At 43.2% G+C, this 25,367-nt stretch overlaps 1 protein-coding gene and 1 long non-coding RNA gene across 3 annotated transcripts in view; one reads left to right on the top strand and one right to left on the bottom strand.

Moving 5' to 3' along the window:
- LOC143787680 (uncharacterized) overlaps positions 1-25,367 on the top strand; it is a 134,131-nt gene that overhangs the window by 91,545 nt on the left and 17,219 nt on the right. Inside the window, exon 3 of one of the 2 annotated variants that reach the window (XR_013218439.1) lies at positions 19,282-19,438. The exons of the other annotated variant lie outside the window; for it this stretch is intronic. This is a non-coding gene — a long non-coding RNA (uncharacterized LOC143787680). Of the gene's footprint in view, positions 1-19,281; positions 19,439-25,367 lie in introns of those variants that run through there. 2 annotated transcript variants of the gene reach the window in all.
- Positions 15,174-25,367, bottom strand: part of CHCHD6 (coiled-coil-helix-coiled-coil-helix domain containing 6) — a 209,529-nt gene continuing 199,335 nt past the window's right edge. The window contains exon 9 of the mRNA XM_077276609.1: positions 15,174-16,219. Within this exon, the coding sequence (XP_077132724.1) occupies positions 16,196-16,219 (24 nt within the window). The 3' untranslated portion in view covers positions 15,174-16,195. The remainder of the gene's footprint in view (positions 16,220-25,367) is intronic.

Raw genomic sequence — 25,367 nt, 5'->3', positions numbered from 1 at the left:
TCTTTGGAAGAAATGAGTATTGTGCCTGTGTTTTGCTCTGACCACACATAAAAGTGCTTCTCAAAAAATTAGAATATCATCAAAAAATGAATTTATTTCAGTTCTACAATACAAAAAGTGAAACTCGTATATTATAGAGTCATTACAAACAGAGTGATCTATTTCACGTGTTTATTTCTGTTAATGATTATGGCTTACAGCCAATGAAAACCCAAAAGTCATTATCTCAGTAAATTAGAATAAGTAACAAAAACCACCTGCAAAGGCTCCTAAGCATTTATAAAGGTCCCTTAGTCTGTTTCAGTAGCTCCACAATTATGGGGAAGACTGCTGACTTACAGATGTCCAGGAGGCGTCATTGACACACTCCACAAGGAGGGGAAGCCACAAAAGATCATTGCTAAAGAAGCCGGCTGTTCACACAGTGCTGTATCCAAGCAGATTAATGGAAAGTGGAAGGAAAAAATGTGGTAGAAAAAGGTGCACAAGCCCACTACGTGGGCTGTTATATACTGCGTGGGCTGTGCTATATAGTACGTGGGCTGTGCTGTATACTACGTGGCTGTGCTATATACTACGTGGGCTGTTATATACTGCGTGGGCTGTGCTGTATACTACGTGGCTGTGCTATATAGTACGTGGGCTGCTATATACTAAGTGGGCTGCTATATAGTACGTGGGCTATTTATCTGGCATTGTACTACACCTATATTTCTCTGCTGTATCTGAGCATTATGAATTGTGGTTTGTGTTAAAGGGGGCGGGAGGGGGGGGGGGGGGGGGGGAGTCACAGACTTTTTCGCCCGGGGCCCTCAAAAACCTGGAGCCGGCCCTGCCTGTATCCATTGTAGAGAGTGAACCATTTATGACAACTCTTTGTTTCCTATTATTTAGCCCATTCCTCACCCATCTTCATATAGTTTCCCCTTGTTCTTGCTTCTGTACCTTCAGTATAAGGCTGTTATGTGGATCTGTATCAAATGCCTTTGCAAAGTCCAGATAAATCACATCGGCCGCATTACCAGCATCCAGATCTGCAGTCACCTCCTCATGGAAACCCAACATATTGTCAGACACAACCTATTGTTTATGAGTCCGCGCTGGTTATCAGTTATCCCTGCTGTCATCTCTTATGATACCCTCATATACAGTGCCTAAAAGTAGTATTCAACCCCCTGCAGATTTAGCAGGTTTAATAAGATGCAAATAAGTTAGAGCCTTCAAACTTCAAACAAGAGCAGGATTTATTAACAGATGCATAAATCTTACAAACCAAAAAGTTTTGTTGCTCAGTTAAATTTTTATAAATTTTAAACATAAAAGTGTGGGTCAATTATTATTCAACCCCTAGGTTTAATATTTGTGGAATAACCTTTGTTTGCAATTACAGCTAATAATCGTCTTTTATAAGACCTGATCAGGCCGGCACAGGTCTCTGGAGTTATCTTGGCCCACTCCTCCATGCAGACCTTCTCCAAGTTATCTAGGTTCTTTGGGTGTCTCATGTGGACTTGAATCTTGAGCTCCTTCCACAAGTTTTCAATTGTGTTAAGGTCAGGAGACTGACTAGGCCACTGCAACACCTTGATTTTTTGCCTCTTGAACCAGGCCTTGGTTTTCTTGGCTGTGTGCTTTTGGTCGTTGTCTTGTTGGAAGATGAAATGATGACCCACCTTAAGATCCTTGATGGAGGAGCGGAGGTTCTTGGCCAAAATCTCCAGGTAGGCCGTGCTATCCATCTTCCCATGGATGCGGACCAGATGGCCAGGCCCCTTGGCTGAGAAACAGCCCCACAGCATGATGCTGCCACCACCATGCTTGACTGTAGGGATGGTATTCTTGGGGTCGTATGCAGTGCCATCCAGTCTCCAAACGTCACGTGTGTGGTTGGCACCAAAGATCTCGATCTTGGTCTCATCAGACCAGAGAACCTTGAAGCAGTCAGTCTCAGAGTCCTCCAAGTGATCATGAGCAAACTGTAGACGAGCCTTGACATGACGCTTTGAAAGTAAAGGTACCTTACGGGCTCGTCTGGAACGGAGACCATTGCGGTGGAGTACGTTACTTATGGTATTGACTGAAACCAATGTCCCCACTGCGATGAGATCTTCCCGGAGCTCCTTCTTTGTTGTCCTTGGGTTAGCCTTGACTCTTCGGACAAGCCTGGCCTCGGCACGGGAGGAAACTTTCAAAGGCTGTCCAGGCCGTGGAAGGCTAACAGTAGTTCCATAAGCCTTCCACTTCCGGATGATGCTCCCAACAGTGGAGACAGGTAGGCCCAACTCCTTGGAAAGGGTTTTGTACCCCTTGCCAGCCTTGTGACCCTCCACGATCTTGTCTCTGATGGCCTTGGAATGCTCCTTTGTCTTTCCCATGTTGACCATGTTTGAGTGCTGTTCACAAGTTTGGGGAGGGTCTTAAATAGTCAGAAAAGGCTGGAAAAAGAGATAATTAATCCAAACATGTGAAGCTCATTGTTCTTTGTGCCTGAACTACTTCTTAATACTTTAGGGGAACCAAACAGAATTCTGGTGGGTTGAGGGGTTGAATAATAAATGACCCTCTGAAAAAACTTTTCCCAATTTAAAAAAAAAAATAAACAAAGAAATAACATTCTTTTTTGCTGCAGTGCATTTCACACTTCCAGGCTGATCTACGGTCCAAATGTCACAATGCCAAGTTAATTCCAAATGTGTAAACCTGCTAAATCTGCAGGGGGTTGAATACTACTTGTAGGCACTGTACGTCACATACTCCTGATGCCAGGCTTACCGGACGCTAGATGCCTGGATCCACCTTCTTAGCTCTCTACATATTGGTACCACATCAGCCTCCTCCAATTCTGTGCTACCGACCTGTTACAAGAGAGTTTAGAATACAAGATAGAGCGGTCTGTCAATTACTGAGCTCAGCTCCCTCAGTATCCGTGGATGAATGCCATCTGTGTTGGGGGATTTGTCAGTTTTATTTGCTCAGACGCAGGCATACTTCTTTCTGTGTTACATTAGTTATAGGGTCTCCACTTCGTTGTCGAGGTTCCTTTCACTTGTCAGTCAGCCGGGGGTGAAGGTGCCGGGTGTTATACACCGGGGACAATGGGGCTAAACGGGAAACCGGAATTCTGCGATTGAGACGTGTGACCTCCATGTAGTGCGGATGGTAGATATGAGCGTGTGGCCGCGGGATCAGCTCAGCTCATGTTCGGGTCACTAGGAGTCGGCCGCTTCTGTCTGATAATTTTGTATCTTTCTCATCTTCATACAGTCGCTGCCTACATTTCCTATAGATATTTTTTTATAGTGATTTATGAAATTGAATCCACAGATCGCTTCCCCTGCCAGGCGTCCCCAATTATAGCCGCCTCCTGCTATATCATTGAGCTTGTTAGCTGAGCAGGCCGGGGAGAGCTATTGAACATTGATCCACACTGGCTGGATGCGGAGCCTTGAATCTCTCGCTCAGGAGCCGGCGTGGGGCGCGTTTGATGTATCAGGGAAGCGTACACAGACAAAGAAGCTGTGTTCTTCATATCAGCCGCCATTAACCTTTTTGCTGCTGGACGATCTGACAATCTTGTGTCAAAAATATATGCATTGACCCCCACTGGGACCCCTGATCAACAAGATTAGTCTACATGCCTGACAATGTAGAAACAGAGAGATTACATACTGATGAAACGGTGAGGATTTTGTCATGTGCACAACTCATATCAATGTGGCATCATATACGACTACAGAAACTCCTGCTACTACATAAAAGGCAGTATTATAGTAGTAATATTCCTGTATATAGGGGCAGTATTATAGTAGATATATTCTTGTACATAGGGGCAGTATTATAGTAGTAATATTCCTGTATATAGGGGCAGTATTATAGTAGATATATTCTTGTACATGGGGCATTATTATAGTAGTTATATTCTTGTACATAAAAGGCAGTATTATAGTAGTAATATTCTTGTACATAGGGGCAGTATTATAGTAGTTATATTCTTGTACATAGGGGAAGTATTATAGTAGTTATATTCCTGTACATAGGGGCAGTATTATAGCAGTTATATTCTTGTACATAGGGGCAGTATTATAGTAGTTATATTCTTGTACATAGGGGCAGTATTATATTAGTTATACTCTTGTACATAGGAGCAGTATTATAGTAGTTATATTCTTGTACATAGGGGGCAGTATTATAGTAGTTATATTCCTGTACATAGGGGCAGTATTATAGTAGTTATATTCTTGTACATAGGAGCAGTATTATAGTAGTTATATTCTTGTACATAGGGGCAGTATTATAGTAGTTATATTCTTGTACATAGGGGCAGTATTATAGTAGTTATATTCTTGTACATAGGATCAGTATTATAGTAGTTATATTCTTGTACATAGGGGGGCAGTATTATAGTAGTTATATTCTTGTACATAGGGGGCAGTATTATAGTAGTTATATTCTTGTACATAGGGGCAGTATTATAGTAGTTATATTCTTGTACATAGGAGCAGTATTATAGTAGTTATATTCTTGTACATAGGGGCAGTATTATAGTAGTTATATTCTTGTACATAGGAGCAGTATTATAGTAGTTATATTCTTGTACATAGGGGGGCAGTATTATAGTAGTTATATTCTTGTACATAGGGGGCAGTATTATAGTAGTTATATTCTTGTACATAGGGGCAGTATTATAGTAGTTATATTCTTGTACATAGGAGCAGTATTATAGTAGTTATATTCTTGTACATAGGGGCAGTATTATAGTAGTTATATTCTTGTACATAGGAGCAGTATTATAGTAGTTATATTCTTGTACATAGGGGAAGTATTATAGTAGTTATATTCTTGTACATAGGGGAAGTATTATAGTAGTTATATTCTTGTACATAGGGGAAGTATTATAGTAGTTATATTCTTGTACATAGGAGCAGTATTATAGTAGTTATATTCTGTACATAGGGGCAGTATTATAGTAGTAATATTCTTGTATATAGGGGCAGTATTATAGTAGTAATAGGGGCAGTATTATAGTAGTTGTATTCTTGTACATAGGGGCAGTATTATAGTAGTTATATTCTTGTACATAGGGGCAGTATTATAGTAGTTATATTCTTGTACATAGGGGAAGTATTATAGTAGTTATATTCTTGTACATAGGGGAATTATTATAGTAGTTATATTCCTGTACATAGGGGCAGTATTATAGCAGTTATATTCTTGTACATAGGGGCAGTATTATAGTAGTTATATTCTTGTACATAGGGGCAGTATTATAGTAGTTATATTCTTGTACATAGGAGCAGTATTATAGTAGTTATATTCTTGTACATAGGGGCAGTATTATAGTAGTTATATTCTTGTACATAGGGGCAGTATTATAGTAGTTATATTCTTGTACATAGGATCAGTATTATAGTAGTTATATTCTTGTACATAGGGGGGCAGTATTATAGTAGTTATATTCTTGTACATAGGGGGCAGTATTATAGTAGTTATATTATTGTACATAGGGGCAGTATTATAGTAGTTATATTCTTGTACATAGGAGAAGTATTATAGTAGTTATATTCTTGTACATAGGGGAAGTATTATAGTAGTTATATTCTTGTACATAGGGGAAGTATTATAGTAGTTATATTCTTGTACATAGGGGCAGTATTATAGTAGTTATATTCTGTACATAGGGGCAGTATTATAGTAGTAATATTCTTGTATATAGGGGCAGTATTATAGTAGTAATATTCTTGTATATAGGGGCAGTATTATAGTAGTTGTATTCTTGTACATAGGGGCAGTATTATAGTAGTTATATTCTTGTACATAGGGGCAGTATTATAATAGTTATATTCTTGTACATAGGATCAGTATTATAGTAGTTATATTCTGTACATAGGGGCAGTATTATAGTAGTAATATTCTTGTACATAGGGGCAGTATTATAGTAGATATATTCTTGTACATAGGGGAAGTATTATAGTAGTTATATTCTTGTACATAGGAGCAGTATTATAGTAGTTATATTCCTGTACATAGGGGCAGTATTATAGTAGTTATATTCTTGTACATAGGATCAGTATTATAGTAGTTATATTCTTGTACATAGGGGGGCAGTATTATAGTAGTTATATTCTTGTACATAGGGGCAGTATTATAGTAGTTATATTTTTGTACATAGGAGCAGTATTATATTAGTTATATTCTTGTACATAGTGGCAGTATTATAGTAGTTATATTACTGTACATAGGGGCAGTATTATAGTAGTTATATTCTTGTACATAGGAGCAGTATTATAGCAGATATATTCCTGTACATAGGAGCAGTATTATAGTAGATACTAGATGGTGGCCCGATTCTAACGCATCGGGTATTCTAGAATATGCATGTCCACGTATAATGCCCAGCCACATAGTATATTGCCCAGCCACGTAGTATATTGCCCAGCCACGTAGTATATTGCCCAGCCACGTAGTATATTGCCCAGCCCACGTAGTATATTGCCCAACCACGTAGTATACTGCCCAGTCACGTAGTATATTGGCCAGTCACGTAGTATGCACCATATCCGTTAAAAAAAAGAATTAAAATAAAAAATAGTCACATAGTCACCCTACGTTGGCCCCCGGATCGAAGCGGTGTCCACATAGTATATTGCACAGCCCACGTCGTATATTGCCCAGCCACATAGTATATTGCCCAGTCACGTAGTATACAGCACAGAGCCACGTAGTATATTGCCCAGCGACGTAGTATATTGCCCAGTCACGTAGTATATTGCCCAGCGACGTAGTATACAGCACAGAGCCACGTAGTAAACCGCACAGACACGTAGTATACTGCCCAGTCACGTAGTACACTGACCAGTCATGTAGTATGCACCATATCCCTGTTAAAAAAAAGAATTAAAATAAAAAATTGTTACATACTCACCCTCCGTTCGCCTCCGGATCGAAGCGGTTACTGATGCTCCCGGATCGAAGCGGTTACCGGCGCTCCTCGCGCGCTCCAGTCTGAAGAGTGCATTGCGGTCTCGCGAGATGATGACGTAGCGGTCTTGCGAGACCACACATAATCATCTTGCGAGACCACAATGCATGGAGCGGTCACCGGGGCGTCACGAGGAGAGTTGGTAACCGCTTCGATCCGGGAGCATCGGTAAACGCTTCGATCCGGGGGCCAACGGAGGGTGAGTATGTAACTATTTTTTTTATTATTTTTTTATTTTTAACATTAGATCTTTTTTACTATTCATGCTGCATAGGCAGCATGAATAGTAAACGTTGGTCACACAGGGTTAATAGCAGCATTAACCGAGTGCGTTACACCGCGGTCAACGCTGCCATTAACCCAGTGTGAGTGATGACTGGAGGGGAGTATGCGGGCGCCGGGCACTGACTGCGGGGAGTAAGGAGCGGCCATTTTCTTCTGGACTGTGCCCGTCGCTGATTGGTCGTGGCTGTTTTGCCGCGACCAATCAGCGACTTGGATTTCCATGACAGACAGAGGTCGCAAAAGACAGAAAGAAGGACAGACAGAAAAACCCTTAAGACAATTATATACTGTATATAGATACTAGATGGTGGCCCGATTCTAACGCATCGGGTGTTCTAGAATATGTATGCGTAGTGTATAGCACAGCCCACGCAGTACGTTGCACAGCCCACGCAGTACGTTGCGCAGCCCACGCAGTACGTTGCGCAGCCCACGCCATACGTTGCGCAGCCCACGCAGTACGTTGCGCAGCCCACGCAGTACGTTGCGCAGCCCACGCAGTACATTGCGCAGCCCACGTAGTATATTGCGCAGCCCACGTTGTATAGTCACGTAGTATATTGCCCAGCCACGTAGTATATAGCACAGCCCATGTAGTATATTGCCCAGCCACGTACTATATTGCCCAGCCCACATAGTATATAGCAATGTGGGCATCATATCCCTGTTAAAAAAAAATAAAAAATAGTTATATACTCACCTTCCGGAGCCCCCAGATCCAAGCGAAGTGGTTACCGACGCTGCTGATGCGCTCCGGTCTGAAGAGTGCATTGTGGTGTCGCGAGATGATGATGTAGCGGTCTCGCGAGACCGCTACGTCATCATCTCGCGAGATCGCAGCATGGACCGGTTACCGGAGCGTCGCGAGCGGGAAAGGCCTGTTGTCGATCCGGGGGCCGACGGACAGTGAGTATAAAACGATTTTTTATTTTTTTATTATTTTTAGCATAAGATTGTTTTACTATTCATGCTGCATAGGCAGCATGAATAGTAAAAAGTAGGTCACACAGGGTTAATAGCAGCGTTAACGGAGTGCATTACACCGCGGCTTAACGCGGTCCGTTACCGCTGCGATTAACTCTGTGTGAGGGCAGACTGGAGGGGAGTACGGAGCGGGCAATGACTGCGGGGAGGAAGGAGCGGCCATTTTTCTGCCGGACTCTGCCCGTCGCTGATTGGTTGTGGCTGTTTTGCCACGACCAATCAGCGACTTGGATTCCATGACAGACAGAGGCCGCGACCAATGAATATCCGTGACAGAAAGAAAGACAGACGGAAGTGACCCTTAGACAATTATATAGTAGATATTCCTGTACATAGGGGCAGTATTATAGTAGATATATTCCTGTACATAGGAGCAGTATTATAGTAGTTATATTCTTGTACATAGGAGCAGTATTATAGTAGTTATATTCTTGTACATAGGAGCAGTATTATAGTAGTTATATTCTTGTACATAGTGGGCAGTATTATAGTAGTTATATTCCAGTACATAGGAGCAGTATTATAGTAGTTATATTTTTGTACATAGGGGCAGTATTATAGTAGTTATATTCTTGTACATAGGGGCAGTATTATAGTAGTTATATTCTTGTACATAGGGGCAGTATTATAGTAGTTATATTCTTGTACATGGGGGCAGTATTATAGTAGTTATATTCTTGTACATAGGGGCAGTATTATAGTAGTTATATTCTTGTACATAGGGGCAGTATTATAGTAGTTATATTCTTGTACATAGGAGCAGTATTATAGTAGTTATATTTTTGTACATAGGGGCAGTATTATAGTAGTTATATTCTTGTACATAGGGGCAGTATTATAGTAGTTATATTCTTGTACATAGGGGCAGTATTATAGTAGTTATATTCTTGTACATGGGGGCAGTATTATAGTAGTTATATTCTTGTACATAGGAGCAGTATTATAGTAGTTATATTCTTGTACATAGGGGCAGTATTATAGTAGTTATATTCTTGTACATAGGAGCAGTATTATAGTAGTTATATTCTTGTACATAGTGGGCAGTATTATAGTAGTTATATTCCAGTACATAGGAGCAGTATTATAGTAGTTATATTTTTGTACATAGGGGCAGTATTATAGTAGTTATATTCTTGTACATAGGGGCAGTATTATAGTAGTTATATTCTTGTACATAGGGGCAGTATTATAGTAGTTATATTCTTGTACATGGGGGCAGTATTATAGTAGTTATATTCTTGTACATAGGGGCAGTATTATAGTAGTTATATTCTTGTACATAGGGGCAGTATTATAGTAGTTATATTCTTGTACATAGGAGCAGTATTATAGTAGTTATATTTTTGTACATAGGGGCAGTATTATAGTAGTTATATTCTTGTACATAGGGGCAGTATTATAGTAGTTATATTCTTGTACATAGGGGCAGTATTATAGTAGTTATATTCTTGTACATGGGGGCAGTATTATAGTAGTTATATTCTTGTACATAGGAGCAGTATTATAGTAGTTATATTCTTGTACATAGGGGCAGTATTATAGTAGTTATATTCTTGTACATAGGAGCAGTATTATTGTAGTTATATGTTTCTACATGGGGCAGTATTATAGTAATATTCTTGTAAATAGGGGCAGTATTACAGTAGTTATATTTTTGTACATGGGGGCAGCATTATAGTAGTTATAATACTGCTCCCTATGTACAAGAATATAACTACTATATTGCTGCCCCCATGTACAAGAATATAACTACTGTAATACTGCCCCTATTTACAAGAATATTACTATAATACTGCCCCATGTACAAACACATAACTACAATAATACTGCTCCTATGTACAAGAATATAGTAGTTATATTCTTGTACATAGGGGGCAGTATTATAGTAGTTATACTCTTGTGCATAGGGGCAGTATTATAGTAGTCATATTCTTGTACATAGTGGCAGTATTACAGTAGTTATATTATTGTACATAGGGGCAGCATGACAAGAGTTCACAGGTTGGAAACATGTAGAAATCCAGCAATGGGCTCCTCAATTTAACATCTTAATTGAAAATTAATGGAAAATCCATTGTCTCATGACTCTGTTGTCGGGTGACCCAGGACCAGGGGCTCCTTCCCTGTCACTAACGTTATGGGGCGCCCTAGCTCACCTTGTTCCCTGGGTTACTTCTGAAGGTGAAGATGCTGGGGTCACATTGCCTTTTCTCCTGAATCTGCCCTCCCTCTGTACACTTCGCTCACCCAGGGAAGAGGGGACTAGTTGTGCACTAACCAGATGAACAAGGCAACACGAACAGGGGAAACGGAAAATACAAGGCATACAAATATTCACTCACACATAACAGATGAATGCATCTGGGAGTGGAGGATGGGGAAAAACCAAAGTAGGGAGAAGGATAGGGAATTATCACACTTGCTAAACCAAGCAACAGTCACAGATAAATCCACCAAAGCCCTCCTCCAATAGCCACCAACTACTATCCTCCCAGCCATGCAGCGAAAGCTAGCTCTGAGGATGTGTGTCAGTCAGTACCCAAATTATATAGGGGATAGGAGAGGCTAACCATGAGAGCACTAGCTCCTAGAGCTCAGCTGAGAGCCCTAGATCCCAGAGCTCTCAACATGGCCAATTAACCCCTGTTTTGCCAAAAGAAACTTAGTTTAAAAAGAAGGTGAAGTGCTATTTTTCACAGTAGGAGCAATTAGACGCTACGGTCTTCTGGCTCCTCTCTGTTGCTGTAACCCTGTGACATATTGTGAACTATCAAATGTTTTTTCTGACACAATGTCTTTAATCATTGCAAATAAAAATGGTCTGGACAAAAATGATGGTTCCCCTAGAATGTTTTTAAAATAATTTGACCATAGGGACGTGTGATACTAAGGTGCGTCCTGTAATCAGTCAGTGAGGGTGAAAAGTAGTCATTGTGCTGTTTGTTATCATAGTGTGTACCACACTGCAGAGGTATCAAACTGCATTCCTCGAGGGCCGCCAACAGGTCATGTTTTCAGGATTTCCTTAGCATTCCACAAGGTGCTGGAATCATTCTGTGCAGGTGATTAAATTATCACCTGTGCAATACAAGGAAATCCTGAAAACATGACCTGTTGGCGGCCCTCGAGGAATGCAGTTTGACACCTCTGCCACACTGCATATGGAGCAAAGCAAGCTCAGGAGAGAGTATTAGCAAGACAATTCTAGGCAAACATGATAAAGGTAAAGTCTGTAAGACGTCTCCACACAGCTTGGTTTAGCTTATGACAGTTAATTAATTTAGCCAAGTGTCAACCAGAGTTGTTTGCCCAGAGTAGTTGTCACTTCTCTTCCCGCACTCCTCTTCTTGGCAGCTCACAGAATGGATGTTACCCGGCTGGGTGCGACAATAAGTGCAGGAAATGGCTGCATGTATGTTTTGTGCTTCATTCTTAAAAAGTTTTTAATGCGTCTTGTGATTGCGTTGTGGCCGACGCTGGTTTCCATCTTGGTGCGGTTCTACCTGATGCTGTGATTATTTAGCCGGTTTTCTGCTGTAGACCCCACTCAGGAGTGACGTCCTTCTGGACGCCGGCTGTTAAATGTGTCTGGCACATTGACTCACAAGTGTTTTAGTCCAGCTCACATCTCAATGGTGCAGAGGCTTCCAGTCATTGCACTCGGGCACAGCAGGTCACAAAGGTACAAATTAATAAGAGAGTAGCGTTCAGCGGGGTTTAATGTGCTCGGCCCTTCTTAAAATAATTGCATTGATCTCGGGGGCCATTGACGGAGCGGTCTGTGGGGATTTGATCCTTGGAAGATATCGATTCCTCGTTGGAGGTTTGCAGTGAGTCACCGGTCTGAGCGAGGTTTGGAAATACACAGCTCAGGGGCACACGGCCGCGGATAGACGGGAGCTGGAGAGTAAATGGTTGTCACTGGCCCAAATAACAGGACGTCAATAGCCCTCACATGTGCGGGAAACGAGGTCCGCGTACATCTGTAAATGGGATTGAGTGCAGGATTGATCAGTGACCTTAACGGGCGTCTATGGGGTGACGGCGCCACTATCCTGCGCACTCGGGGTACAGCAGAGAAGGGTTATGCTAATGTTCTCATTTTTAATAATTTGTTATACTGCTCCGCTCCCCCCGGGGTTGGGGTGCTTCCCAGTTTCCATTATTTGTGTCCCCCCAGTATTAAATAATACATGTTAGTCCCCACACCCCACAGGCACAGCGTGATGGGGGAGCACACAGGAGGATGATGTGGTGGAGCCCCCAGTTCAGGCCCTGGACATTCCCACACACCCTATAGAAAGTTCTCCCCAGCCAGTGTCATAACTGCAAGGGGGAAGCCGTCCAAAATCAATAGGCGTCCGGTCTCCGGGCAGCGCTCCCTCCGCTAATGAAGCTCTATCCTTATTTCCCCTGTGGGTGCTTGTAGCAGCTATACGGAGGTGAAGATTAATGGCGGAGGTGCAGAGCAGGATGAGCGCCACTCTGCCCCAATTACCAGCTGTCGCCTATGTCCTTACAAATGCCGCTATACCCTGAAGGCACAACAAGGGTTAAGGCCGCAGTGCTGTCTCCACAGTGGGAACAGGGCAGCTTTATAGGACGAAGTGTGAAGATTGATCAACTGATGAGACTCAGAGATGGGACGGTCCACGGCCAGACTAATATCGCAGACTATTCCTCCAGCAGTCACAACACTCGCTGAAGCATCAGGGTAACGGGACGCTGCGCCGACTAACTGGGAGGGTGGGAATACTGGGAAATCTGCGGCCGGCAGTGAAAATCCACAGAAGAAAGGGACGTGTTATGCCGGTCAGTTCCGCTGCTGATTTCAGAGCTGCAGTCCAAAAAAACTTGGCACTCACGGAGTAGTAAATTGTGAAAGAAAAAGCTCCATTTATTATACATCCAACAATATCCCTAAAGTTTTCAGTCCTGGTGTGGACCTTCATCAGAACTGGATGCCAAGAAGAATAGGAACCAGTTGTAGGCTAGCACATTGGTAGTCGGCCATCTGCAACTTTTGGGGATGGCGCTCATCCCGAAGCGATGCAGATCGCAGACTACCAATGCACTAGCCTAAAATGGGTTCCTATTCTTCTTGGCATCCGGTTCTGATGAAGGTCCACACCAGGACTGAAAACTTTAGCGATATTGTTGGATGTATAATAAATTGAGCTTTTTCTTTCACAATTTACTACTCCGTGAGTGCCAAGTTTTTTTGGACTACAGCTCACGGGCTGAATACCCTACTTGAGCACCCCATCGCTTTACTGTAAGAGTGCAGTGAATATTACGGGTTCTGTGAATTTCTGCGCTGCGCCGGTCACTACCGCTGCCGATTTCAATGCTGCGCCGGTCACTTCTGCTGCTGATTTTCTTTGCAGTATAAGAATGATATTTCATAAAGTCGCCTTCCTTTCCTGGTACTATGCCATGCATCGGATTTTCTGCATGTAAATCACTGACTGAAAACCTTCTGCACATCAGTCCGGTGTGAAATCACTGTAACTGGAGTAGAGGAGTCTTTCTGGCACATTTGGCTGCTGATCCTCGCTGGTCACAGATCCGCACTCTTATCCGTTCTCCTGACTCATCTGTATGAGAAAATATTTGTTTCCCCAATGAAATAACAATTTTGTAAGAATGTGCTGTATCGTCCCTCTGTTATTCCTCCTGAAAATGTCCGAGCACCGACACAGGGGGTCCGCATTGTCAGACTGTGTGACAAGCGGGACGCTGACACAGATTTTGTCCCGTTTCTCTGCTGATTCTCCTGGATTATTATGAATAAATCGATAACTTGGTGCAAACATTATATTAATGTTTCCTAGACGTCATCCAATTAATAGTGTCAGTAAATGGTAACGCCCAGTCGTTAATTTATTCCTAATATTCAGCAGGAATCATAGAGGAATAATACAATGCAGTTATCATAGATCCTCCATAAATACCACAGTAACGCGCAAGTCTGGAGGTGATAACTTCTGATGTCCTTGACCCCGGTGTCAGATAAGAGGGGCGTCATATGGCCACAGTCCAAGGTGTGCAGAGGACTCCTGTCTGGTCACATCCTCCTGTCAGGTCACGTCCTCCTGTCGCCGTCCTCCTGTCCAGTCACGTCCTCCTGTCGCCGTCCTCCTGTCGCCGTCCTCTTGTCCGGTCACGTCCTCCTGTCGCCGTCCTCCTGTCCGGTCACGTCCTCCTGTCCGGTCACGTCCCCTTGTCGCCATCCTCCTGTCCGGTCACGTCCTCCTGTCGCCGTCCTCCTGTCCGGTCACGTCTTCCTGTCGCCGTCCTCCGGTCCGGTCACGTCCTCCTGTCCGGTCACGTCCTCCTGTCCGGTCACGTCCTCCTGTCCGGTCACGTCCTCCTGTCGCCGTCCTCCTGTCCGGTCACGTCTTCCTGTCGCCGTCCTCCGGTCCGGTCACGTCCTCCTGTCCGGTCACGTCCTCCTGTCCGGTCACGTCCTCCTGTCGCCGTCCTCCTGTCCGGTCACGTCCTCCTGTCCGGTCACGTCCTCCTGTCCGGTCACGTCCTCCTGTCGCCGTCCTCCTGTCCGGTCACGTCCTCCTGTCCGGTCACGTCCTCCTGTCGCCGTACTCCTGTCCGGTCACGTCCTCCTGTCCGGTCACGTCCTCCTGTCCGGTCACGTCCTCCTGTCGCCGTCCTCCTGTCCGGTCACGTCCTCCTGTCCGGTCACGTCCTCCTGTCGCCGTCCTCCTGTCCGGTCACGTCCTCCTGTCCGGTCACGTCCTCCTGTCGCCGTACTCCTCATTCTTTAGGCCCGTACACACGTCCGCTCAGTTTCAGGCTTCATTCTCACACCAATGACTGGAGGGGTCCATGATGTATCAGAGGCGGACTCACCTATAGAACCACAAGTCCCACAAGGAGGGCGCTGCAAGTACTCACAGACGTCCCGTTCTGTCACCGCAACTTTTATTTGTTTACACAGTTTTACAAAGACAAAAAAAAATACAGTTTTATGGCAAAGAGATAAATATAAGGCGCGACACTGACCTGGAATATGTAACAAGCCCGGCGCCGGGGCAGCAGATTGCTCCATAATGTGCTGGAGATGGCAGCATTAATATCGCACTACTACAACCCCCATTCTTTGGCACGTGCAAATAGACTAAGAGTCCTCCATCGTAATGTACAGACAGCGGCGATATAAAGGTGGTATCCATAGGACGGGGGTATCTACTGCACCAAGGTATAATGATATACTGATCCAGGCAGGAAGATAATAAGGTAACACACGGGGGAGCAGGGTGGAATATTAGGTGGTCCCTAAAATAAGCAGTATTGAATGAATACAGATAAATGGGATGGGTCCGGTCACAGGATGTGTCAGCACAAACATGACACACTGGACTGACACAGCAGCTGTGGACGGAGGAGGTCATGTGTTGATACATACATGACACAGGTGGCAGCTATATTGCGGAGTGAATGAACATTACTGATTTAATAATTTAATATAGTAACTGAATTTAAGGCGGGTGTCCAGGATCGTAAAAACATGGCTTTATTCAAAAACAGCATCACCCTTGTCCACAGGTTGTGTCTGGTACTGCAGCATCGTTGCCACACACAACCTGTGAACTGGAACAAGGCAGCCATGTTGTTTTTCAATTTCTGGCCTTCCCCTTTAAGTCAGTTACAGCAGAGTCCATATTGTCATTGTGCACAAGCCCCGGAGCCGTGAACAGAACGGTCAGTGGTTTGCACAGGGCTGCAGATCCATCGTCACCAGCAGTGTACGTTACGTGACCTCGTGTACAGAAACACCAGTGTATATATAATGGCGTCTCCGCATTGGTATAATACATGGGGGGCTCCCGCTGTACCCTCCTTAATTAACCCTTCATTTGCTGCCATCAGTCTTCAGATCCGCAGACGGTCATCTCTTCATCTTCCGTCGCGCTCACAATGGGGGAATTATCCATGACTGAAGAGCAGGTTCTGGAAGAGACGGCAGAGAGTTTAGTGGTAACATTCGCCCGTGAATGAGAGCGGCAGCATATACACTACATACGGTACTGTTACTTACCGCTATACGCCGGGACTATATTTATACACTATATACGGTACTGTTACTTAGCTCTATACCCCGGGACTATATTTATATACTATACGGTACTGTTACTTAGCTCTATACCCCGGGACTATATTTATATACTATACGGTACTGTTACTTAGCTCTATACCCCGGGACTATATTTATATACTATACGGTACTGTTACTTAGCTCTATACCCCGGGACTATATTTATATACTATACGGTACTGTTACTTAGCTCTATACCCCGGGACTATATTTATATACTATACGGTACTGTTACTTAGCTCTATACGCCGGGACTATATTTATACACTATATACAGTACTGTTACTTAGCTCTATACTCCAGTACTATATTTATACACTACATACGGTACTGTTACTTAGCTCTATACGCCGGGACTATATTTATACACTATATACGGTACTGTTACTTAGCTCTATACCCCGGGACTATATTTATATACTATATACAGTACTGTTACTTAGCTCTATACTCCGGTACTGTATTTATACACTATATACAGTACTGTTACTTAGCTCTATACGCCGGGACTATATTTATATACTATACGGTACTGTTACTTAGCTCTATACGCCGGGACTATATTTATACACTATATACAGTACTGTTACTTAGCTCTATACGCCGGGACTATATTTATATACTATACGGTACTGTTACTTAGCTCTATACGCCGGGACTATATTTATATACTATACGGTACTGTTACTTAGCTCTATACGCCGGGACTATATTTATATACTATACGGTACTGTTACTTAGCTCTATATGCCGGGACTATATTTATACACTATATGGTACTATTACTTAGCTCTATACGCCGGGACTATATTTATATACTATACGGTACTGTTACTTAGCTCTATACGCCGGGACTATATTTATACACTATATGGTACTATTACTTAGCTCTATACGCCGGGACTATATTTATATACTATACGGTACTGTTACTTAGCTCTATACGCCGGGACTATATTTATACACTATATGGTACTATTACTTAGCTCTATACGCCGGGACTATATTTATATACTATACGGTACTGTTACTTAGCTCTATACTCCGGTACTATATTTATACACAATATACGGTACTGTTACTTAGCTCTATACGCCGGGACTATATTTATACACTATATACGGTACTGTTATTTAGCTCTATACACCGGTGCTATATTTATACACTATATACAGTACTGTTACTTAGCTCTATACGCCGGGACTATATTTATATACTATATGGTACTATTACTTAGCTCTATACGCCGGGACTATATTTATATACTATACGGTACTGTTACTTAGCTCTATATGCCGGGACTATATTTATACACTATATGGTACTATTACTTAGCTCTATACGCCGGGACTATATTTATATACTATACGGTACTGTTACTTAGCTCTATACGCCGGGACTATATTTATACACTATATGGTACTATTACTTAGCTCTATACGCCGGGACTATATTTATATACTATACGGTACTGTTACTTAGCTCTATACGCCGGGACTATATTTATACACTATATGGTACTATTACTTAGCTCTATACGCCGGGACTATATTTATATACTATACGGTACTGTTACTTAGCTCTATACTCCGGTACTATATTTATACACAATATACGGTACTGTTACTTAGCTCTATACGCCGGGACTATATTTATACACTATATACGGTACTGTTATTTAGCTCTATACACCGGTGCTATATTTATACACTATATACAGTACTGTTACTTAGCTCTATACGCCGGGACTATATTTATATACTATACGGTACTGTTACTTAGCTCTATACGCCGGGACTATATTTATACACTATATACGGTACTGTTACTTAGCTCTATACGCCGGGGCTATATTTATACACTATATACGGTACTGTTATTTAGCTCTATACACCGGTGCTATATTTATACACTATATGGTACTGTTATTTAGCGCTATACGTTGGAGCTATATTTATATACTATATGGTACTGTTATTTAGCTCTATACGCCGGGACTATATTTATACACTATACGGTACTGTTATTTAGCGCTATTTGCCAGGACTATATATTTATACATTATATTGTACTGTTATTTAGCGCTATTTGCCAGGACTATATTTATACACTATATGGTATGGTTTTTTATTTATACCTGGCCTGTACAGTACCATATAGTGTATAAATAACACAGTACCTGTATATAGTGCTAAACTGTCTCCTATACAGTGAACACAATTCAGTGATGACATAACAGTTCCTTGCACAATTAATGCTGCAACGTTGCATATAAATACATCCACGCGGTGCTAATAACAGGACTATACAATTTCCCTTAAGATCTGATAAATTGAGCAAACACCCAGCGTGCAGATAGGAGTTTTTCTGGGCATACCTAATATTAGAGGCACGCTGATGGCGTATGACCAGAGAGGGGGACAAGCCGAAGGGTGGGAGATGCCTCAGTGACTATTGATTTTTGGACTATGTCCCGCTTTCAGTCACCTATAGAGAGAAATATACCCAATTTGCCCCCATCTGCCCAGAAGCTTCGGATCTATTTCTTACTCCTTTTGGCATCAGATCTGTAAATATGAAAGTGTGGAAATACAAATGAGCGAGTTTCTGGCAAACCGAACCATTAAAAGTAAACGTGATGTATACAAGTGAATGTACAAGTGAAATCTGTCACGCTCAAAATAGCAAAAATCGCCCCAGGGAAAAGCGCCATTGTAGTCCTAATGATATAGCGCACTCGCTGCTGCCAAAGAGGAGCCGCTCCCTGCCGCAGGGTCTCCATACAATGCTCAGGTCCCACTATCTCCTCCAACCCCCGGACCCCTGACCCTAGATCTCAGCAGGGGGTCTCGTGCCAGCGGATGAAAATCCCCCAACTACATGTCACCCGTATAATGACTGAACGTTCCTCTACCAGGAAGATGAAACCGGAGCGTCACATGAAAGCCCTCAGCGATGCGCGGCGCTGCTGTCTACAGGATGAAGGACGGATTTCGCCTGTGGATATGGGAGTTATTATTCCGCTACGACGAGATGCCTAAATCATCCAGGAATGTGTCACTTTACTTCGTTTATTTTTGGAGGTTGTGAATGGATCGGTAAGAATCAGCGCGGCGGCGACATTCTCCCCCTTTTAAATGCCCTTGTAATTGTTTTTTTGTTCTGATGTTATTAATACCTGCAGGTAGCCATTTGTGTTTGAAGGCAGCACCGCACCGCACACAACAGCTGCACGCAACGCTCAGGATCCGCCGCCGGCAAACATGGAAATCACTGTGGAGTCTGGAGCAAACTGCTTATACAGCAAATCCGGCCAGTGCTATATATTAATCACATCACGGAGCTCAGGTCTGTATCCTAGCATGGCAGGAGAATGCCATACCCACATGTGACCACTAGGGGCATAGAGGTAAGGAAGTTGTAGGGCAGCACGCTGGCTCAGTGGTTAGCACTGCAGCCTTGCTGCTCCGGAGTCCTGGGTTCAAGCCCCACCCTGGACAACATCTGCAAAGAGTTTGTATGTTCTCTCCGTGTTTGCGTGGGTTTCCTCTGGGTTCTCCGGTTTCCTCCCACATTCCAAAGACATACTGATAGGGAATCTAGATTGTGAGCCCCATTAGGGACAGCGATGATAATGTGTGCAAACTGTAAAGCACTGCGGAATATGTTAGCGCTACATAAAAATAAAAAATAAAGATTATATTATATTATATAAGTTGTCTACACAGGACGGAGTCAGTAGTTGTCAAAAATGTAGAGGCAATGTGTGATGTATATGCAGGGCAAAATTCTCCTATGTACAAGAATATAACTACTATAATACTGCTCCCTATGTACAAGAATATAACTACTATAATACTGCCCCCTATGTACAAGAATATAACTACTATAATACTGCCCCTATGTACAAGAATATAACTACTATAATACTGCCCCTATGTACAAGAATATAACTACTATAATACTGCTCCCTATGTACAAGAATATAACTACTATAATACTGCTCCCTATGTACAAGAATATAACTACTATAATACTGCTCCTATCTACAAGAATATAACTACTATAATACTGCCCCTATATACAGGAATATAACTGCTATAATACTGCCCCATATGTACAAGAATATAACTACTATAATACTGCCCCTATGTACAAGAATATAACTACTATAATACTGCTCCTATGTACAAGAATATAACTACTATAATACTGCTCCTATGTACAAGAATATAACTACTATAATACTGCCCCCTATATACAAGAATATAACTACTATAATACTGCCCCTATGTACAAGAATATAACTACTATAATACTGCTCCTATGTACAAGAATATAACTACTATAATACTGCTCCTATATACAAGAATATAACTACTATAATACTGCTCCTATGTACAAGAATATAACTACTATAATACTGCTCCTATGTACAAGAATATAACTACTATAATACTTTCCCCTATGTACAAGAATATAACTACTATAATACTGCTCCTATGTACAAGAATATAACTACTATAATACTGCTCCTATATACAAGAATATAACTACTATAATACTGCTCCTATGTACAAGAATATAACTACTATAATACTGCTCCTATGTACAAGAATATAACTACTATAATACTTTCCCCTATGTACAAGAATATAACTACTATAATACTTTCCCCTATGTACAAGAACACCTGTAATAGAGGAATAAGGACCTGCCAGTAATAAAATCTTGCACAGTGTAAATAATACCGCACGTCTGGTGCTCAGGAGAGCGGAGATATAAGACGTCCTGTTTATACTACTACAAGGGACGAGGGTACATAGATTCTTCCCGCATTCTGCGCAGGGGCTCCTCATGACCAGGAGATTTGGGTTCTTGGCAGTGACAACAATACTTTTACATTGAAGATGATCTTCCCGTCACCCATTCAGACTGGCGACTTATTGAAGACAGAATTGTACATTTAACATTGATGGTAATTTGCAAAAAAAAAAAAAAAGGTAAGAAAATGAGAACAGAACTTTCCAGCGACTGAGTCTGGCCCGATTTTTGCAATAGAAACCTTTGAATCGGCAGCGAGTGGTGCGCCTGGTGACATTTAATAAAAGAGGCTTTGTTCTTTAAGACGCGAGTACCGTACACTTAGTTTCTGCACAACAGGCCGCCATGTGTCACTCTCCGCGTAACAAGACGTTTTAAAGTGAGAACACAAAAAAAATTGAGAATCGGACTCCATTGTTTTGCTGCCGTATGCCACGGCTTTCAGTGGGGCCTAACTGCTGAGAGGCACAAAAAGCACCAAAATGGTTCAAAGAAGGAAAGTGTTCCCGTCTATCTCCGGCAATGACTTAAGTGTTGTTACTCTTAATTGCTTGGGCCCCTGAGACGGGAGGAGGGGGGTGAATGGACTCCGGAGACTCTTAATTCTCGTTAAAGAGAAAAGCAGCAACGTGGCAACAGGGAGGATGTAAAACGCCGAACGTAGGAAACTCGTAACTACATCCTTGGCCAATATGTGTGAACAGCCGCTCGGATGCCGTGAGGAGCGGAACTCGATAGTGACCACTGTATCCGCGATGTAACAGGACGGTTCTGCCGGAATGTTTGGAATAAACAGTATCATCTGCATAGGAAAAAGGCAGCGATATCGTCCGGAAATTCCACAAATGGAAGAAGGAAAAGCCTGGCCAGCCTAAGGACGCAAATACGATTACCTAATTCTTGTACATATCATGGCGAGTTTTAGGACTAAGGCAAAAGTCCACATGACGATTGTGTATTACGTGCCCCCACAACATCTAAGGATCCGTACACAAAGGGGTCCCGACTTCCCAGGTATTACCCTTCTTTTCATCCACTTAGGTCCTACACTGATTTCTATCAACCTCCAACTGGAAAACAAGTTAGCTACTTCCTCCCTCACTATGAAAAGAAACTTCCTCTCCTTACTTGCTCTGTTTCTGAGCTTCCACCATGTCTCTCTGACGGTAGAAAATTGCCTTTTAGAGACCCTTGAAGTCTTGCCGTATCCATGCAGCTTGGTAGAGGTGTGCAGTAGCCTGCGGCGCGCGTCGGTGGGCACGGCTCCACCATTACAGTGTAGCCATGTGTTACAAGTAGCCATTTAATGATACAATGTATCGCGCCCTTCATGCTCGGCCTGTGTAACGACGCTGCTCATCCATGACACTCATTCTATATTTATAGATACAACAACACACAAAACAAACAGACAAATAAACCCGCTGATAAGACTTCAATTATGTATAATACTGCAGCCTTCTGATCTCTCGGAAGTGAAATGCGAGAGGAGATTTGTTTAGAGGTCGTTCTCCACCTGCGCCGGGTGATTGAGCTCAGGTAGGTGCTCAGTCATGACCGATCCATAACGGAGGAGACTTTATAAGAAAACAAACCACAGCTCTTCTATGTATCTCAGGCCAGCGACGTTGGCTGCGGAGAGTACCGGCGTTCATTTCTGCACATTTACTATACGTGGCCGGCTGTAATGAGGTCCATCATTTGCTGGGAAATTCCTCCAACTGGTATTAGCAGTGTGGTTTCCTTTACTTTGCGTAGGTGGGGATGGACACAGGCTGGAAGTCTTGTGACTGGTGGGGGTCTCAGCGGTTAGACCCTAACAGACATAACATATAGCGTGCACTTCCAGTCAAGGGAGGGACCAGGCACTGTTCAAGCACAATGTTACCTGTCTGTTCCTGTGCTGTGCGTGGGAGGCTCCGTCTCTTCTGCTGCCTTGATGACCTCCTCCTTCTTCCAGGCTCAGGCAGCAGGACAACTCCTGAGTATTTAGGTAGTTGGCATATCTGCCGCTACAGCTCAACCCCACTGCTAACACACGCACAACGCTGCTAAGTCTTTTATCGGGGTCCCAGCACTTCTACATCAAGCTCCTTGTACAACTCTTTTATTCCGGCTATCATGGTTCCAGCGCTGCTAAATCAGGCTCTGCTGTAGAAGTCTGCAACATCGCTTTGCCAGCTCTGCTACACTGAGCCTCTGTTATAAACTCCGCTCTATTACACTGTTCCCTTAACAATGAGTCCAATCTGATACATCACTTTGCCAGCTCGGTTGCACACTCAGCTTTACTAGACTGGATCCTCAACGTGGAGTCTACTCTGCTACATCACTGTTCCATCCTCTGCTGCCGTTGCTCCAACTAGACTTCCTACTTCTTCTTGACGCCTCGAAAAATTCTCATCTGGACAAAAAGGGCTTTAAGGATTCACCTTTTCCTGTAACGCACAACATTTGCTTGCAGTTCTTGTCACTTCCCAACACTGAAGGCATCAGCCTCTCCCAAAATACGGTCAAGAAAATGTCCTTCGTTCCATTCTGTATCATATCTTAGCTGTAGCTTTCAATTCCACTATTGGAAAGCCCCTAACTACCCTTATTAGGGTCCTATTTCTCATCAATTGGGTCATCTGACCCGGCACGTCTTCCCGCTGCGTACTGGACATATCTGTGCCCCCTTCAGCATGGGGGATGCAAATAGTCCTCTCTAAGTTACAATGGTAGGCCTCCAGTTCTGTCGTGAGTTTGGTATATTAAACGCTGTATAATTAAATTCTATGTTAAAAATATATAAAAGAGCGACTAAACTCAACCTAAACACCAAGCTGCGCGGGTGCGATCGGTACAGACGGCAGAATTGGTGCAGTGCGTCTCAGCATCTTTGCCAGTGATCTGTGACTGATACACAAATAATGGCGGAGATGGAATATGAATGAGACGCTCTAAAGGTGACTAACAGATAGGAATGGCGAGATACACACCCGGCCTAAATGAAAAAGTCGCGCACGTTGCCAGCCGGCTTTATTCAATCTTATAAGTAAATGAGATTTACAGTTTCGAGAACAACGAGGCAGGCGGGTGCTGTGCAAACATTAATTTAGAAGACTTCTCGGCAAACAGTCCGGCATGATCCATGGCTTCGCCTGTCCCGAGATGGCTTACTTCATACCTTGGCAGCCCGGCCACTCCCACGCAATCCAATAATTGGGATTCTGTCGCTAATAACCGCCTGTGAAGAGGGGCTATTTTCCGGTGGTGCGAGTGCGCGATTGCTGCATGTCAAGCTATTGATCACCTAATCATCTGCAACAATGTGTCACAATCTAAATAACAGTTATATAAACTGATAAATAGGTCGCACACACAGAAGGGACAAGCATTACAGATAAGGGACGTCACTGTGGGAAAACTACAACTCCCAGCATGCCCTGAGATCACTGATTAAGAAGCTGCACCATTAGGGAGGGTAGAGGGTCTCTCCTGCATCAATCACTCCTGTATTGGGAGTGTATAGCGCTGATGATGGCTGTCAGGAGGTGTGCCCTGTACCTGGAGATCCCCATCAGCCACGTCCTGGCAGGCTCCATCAGCTCCGCTCACCTCCTTACATGAAAGTGATTGGCGCCAGAGACTCCTCTCTGATACAAAATCATACATTGTTTCAGAAATCGGGAACGACTTCTGAATGGGGCCGGCACCGGCCCGAGTCCCTTAGGGCTGTTGCATACAACGTCCTTACATAGGCCAGAATCAGGACCGCAAGAAATGCGGAAAAGACCTTGTGTGCCAGAATCTGATGTAGTGCAGAGGCCGGCGGACAATCGCAACCCCTAAAGTTATTAGAAATAAATATCTAGCAGCTACATCGATTTGTAGTGGAAACCAGAAAGAAGCTAACTACTTCCCTCACTACTAAACTCAGCATTCCTTCACCAGGAAAAAGAGGGGGATGAGAGCAGAAGAGGCCCCAACCTCTTAGGCTATTAAAAGCACAATAGGACCCAATGGGTGGCAGGGAGTGTCCGATGAGAACCAATATGGCTGGCAGTGACAGACACCAGAGGACCCAATGGGTGGCAGGGAGTGTCCGATGAGAGCTAATATGGCTGCCAGTGACAGAGACCAGAGGACCCAATGGGTGACAGGGAGTGTCCGATGAGAATTAATATGGCTGCCAGT

The sequence above is a fragment of the Ranitomeya variabilis genome, chromosome 8, assembly GCF_051348905.1.
Source record: "Ranitomeya variabilis isolate aRanVar5 chromosome 8, aRanVar5.hap1, whole genome shotgun sequence".
Taxonomy (NCBI): Eukaryota; Metazoa; Chordata; class Amphibia; order Anura; family Dendrobatidae; genus Ranitomeya; species Ranitomeya variabilis.
The sequence above is the reverse complement of the archived record's forward strand: the minus strand, read 5'-3'. Positions and strand labels throughout refer to the sequence as shown.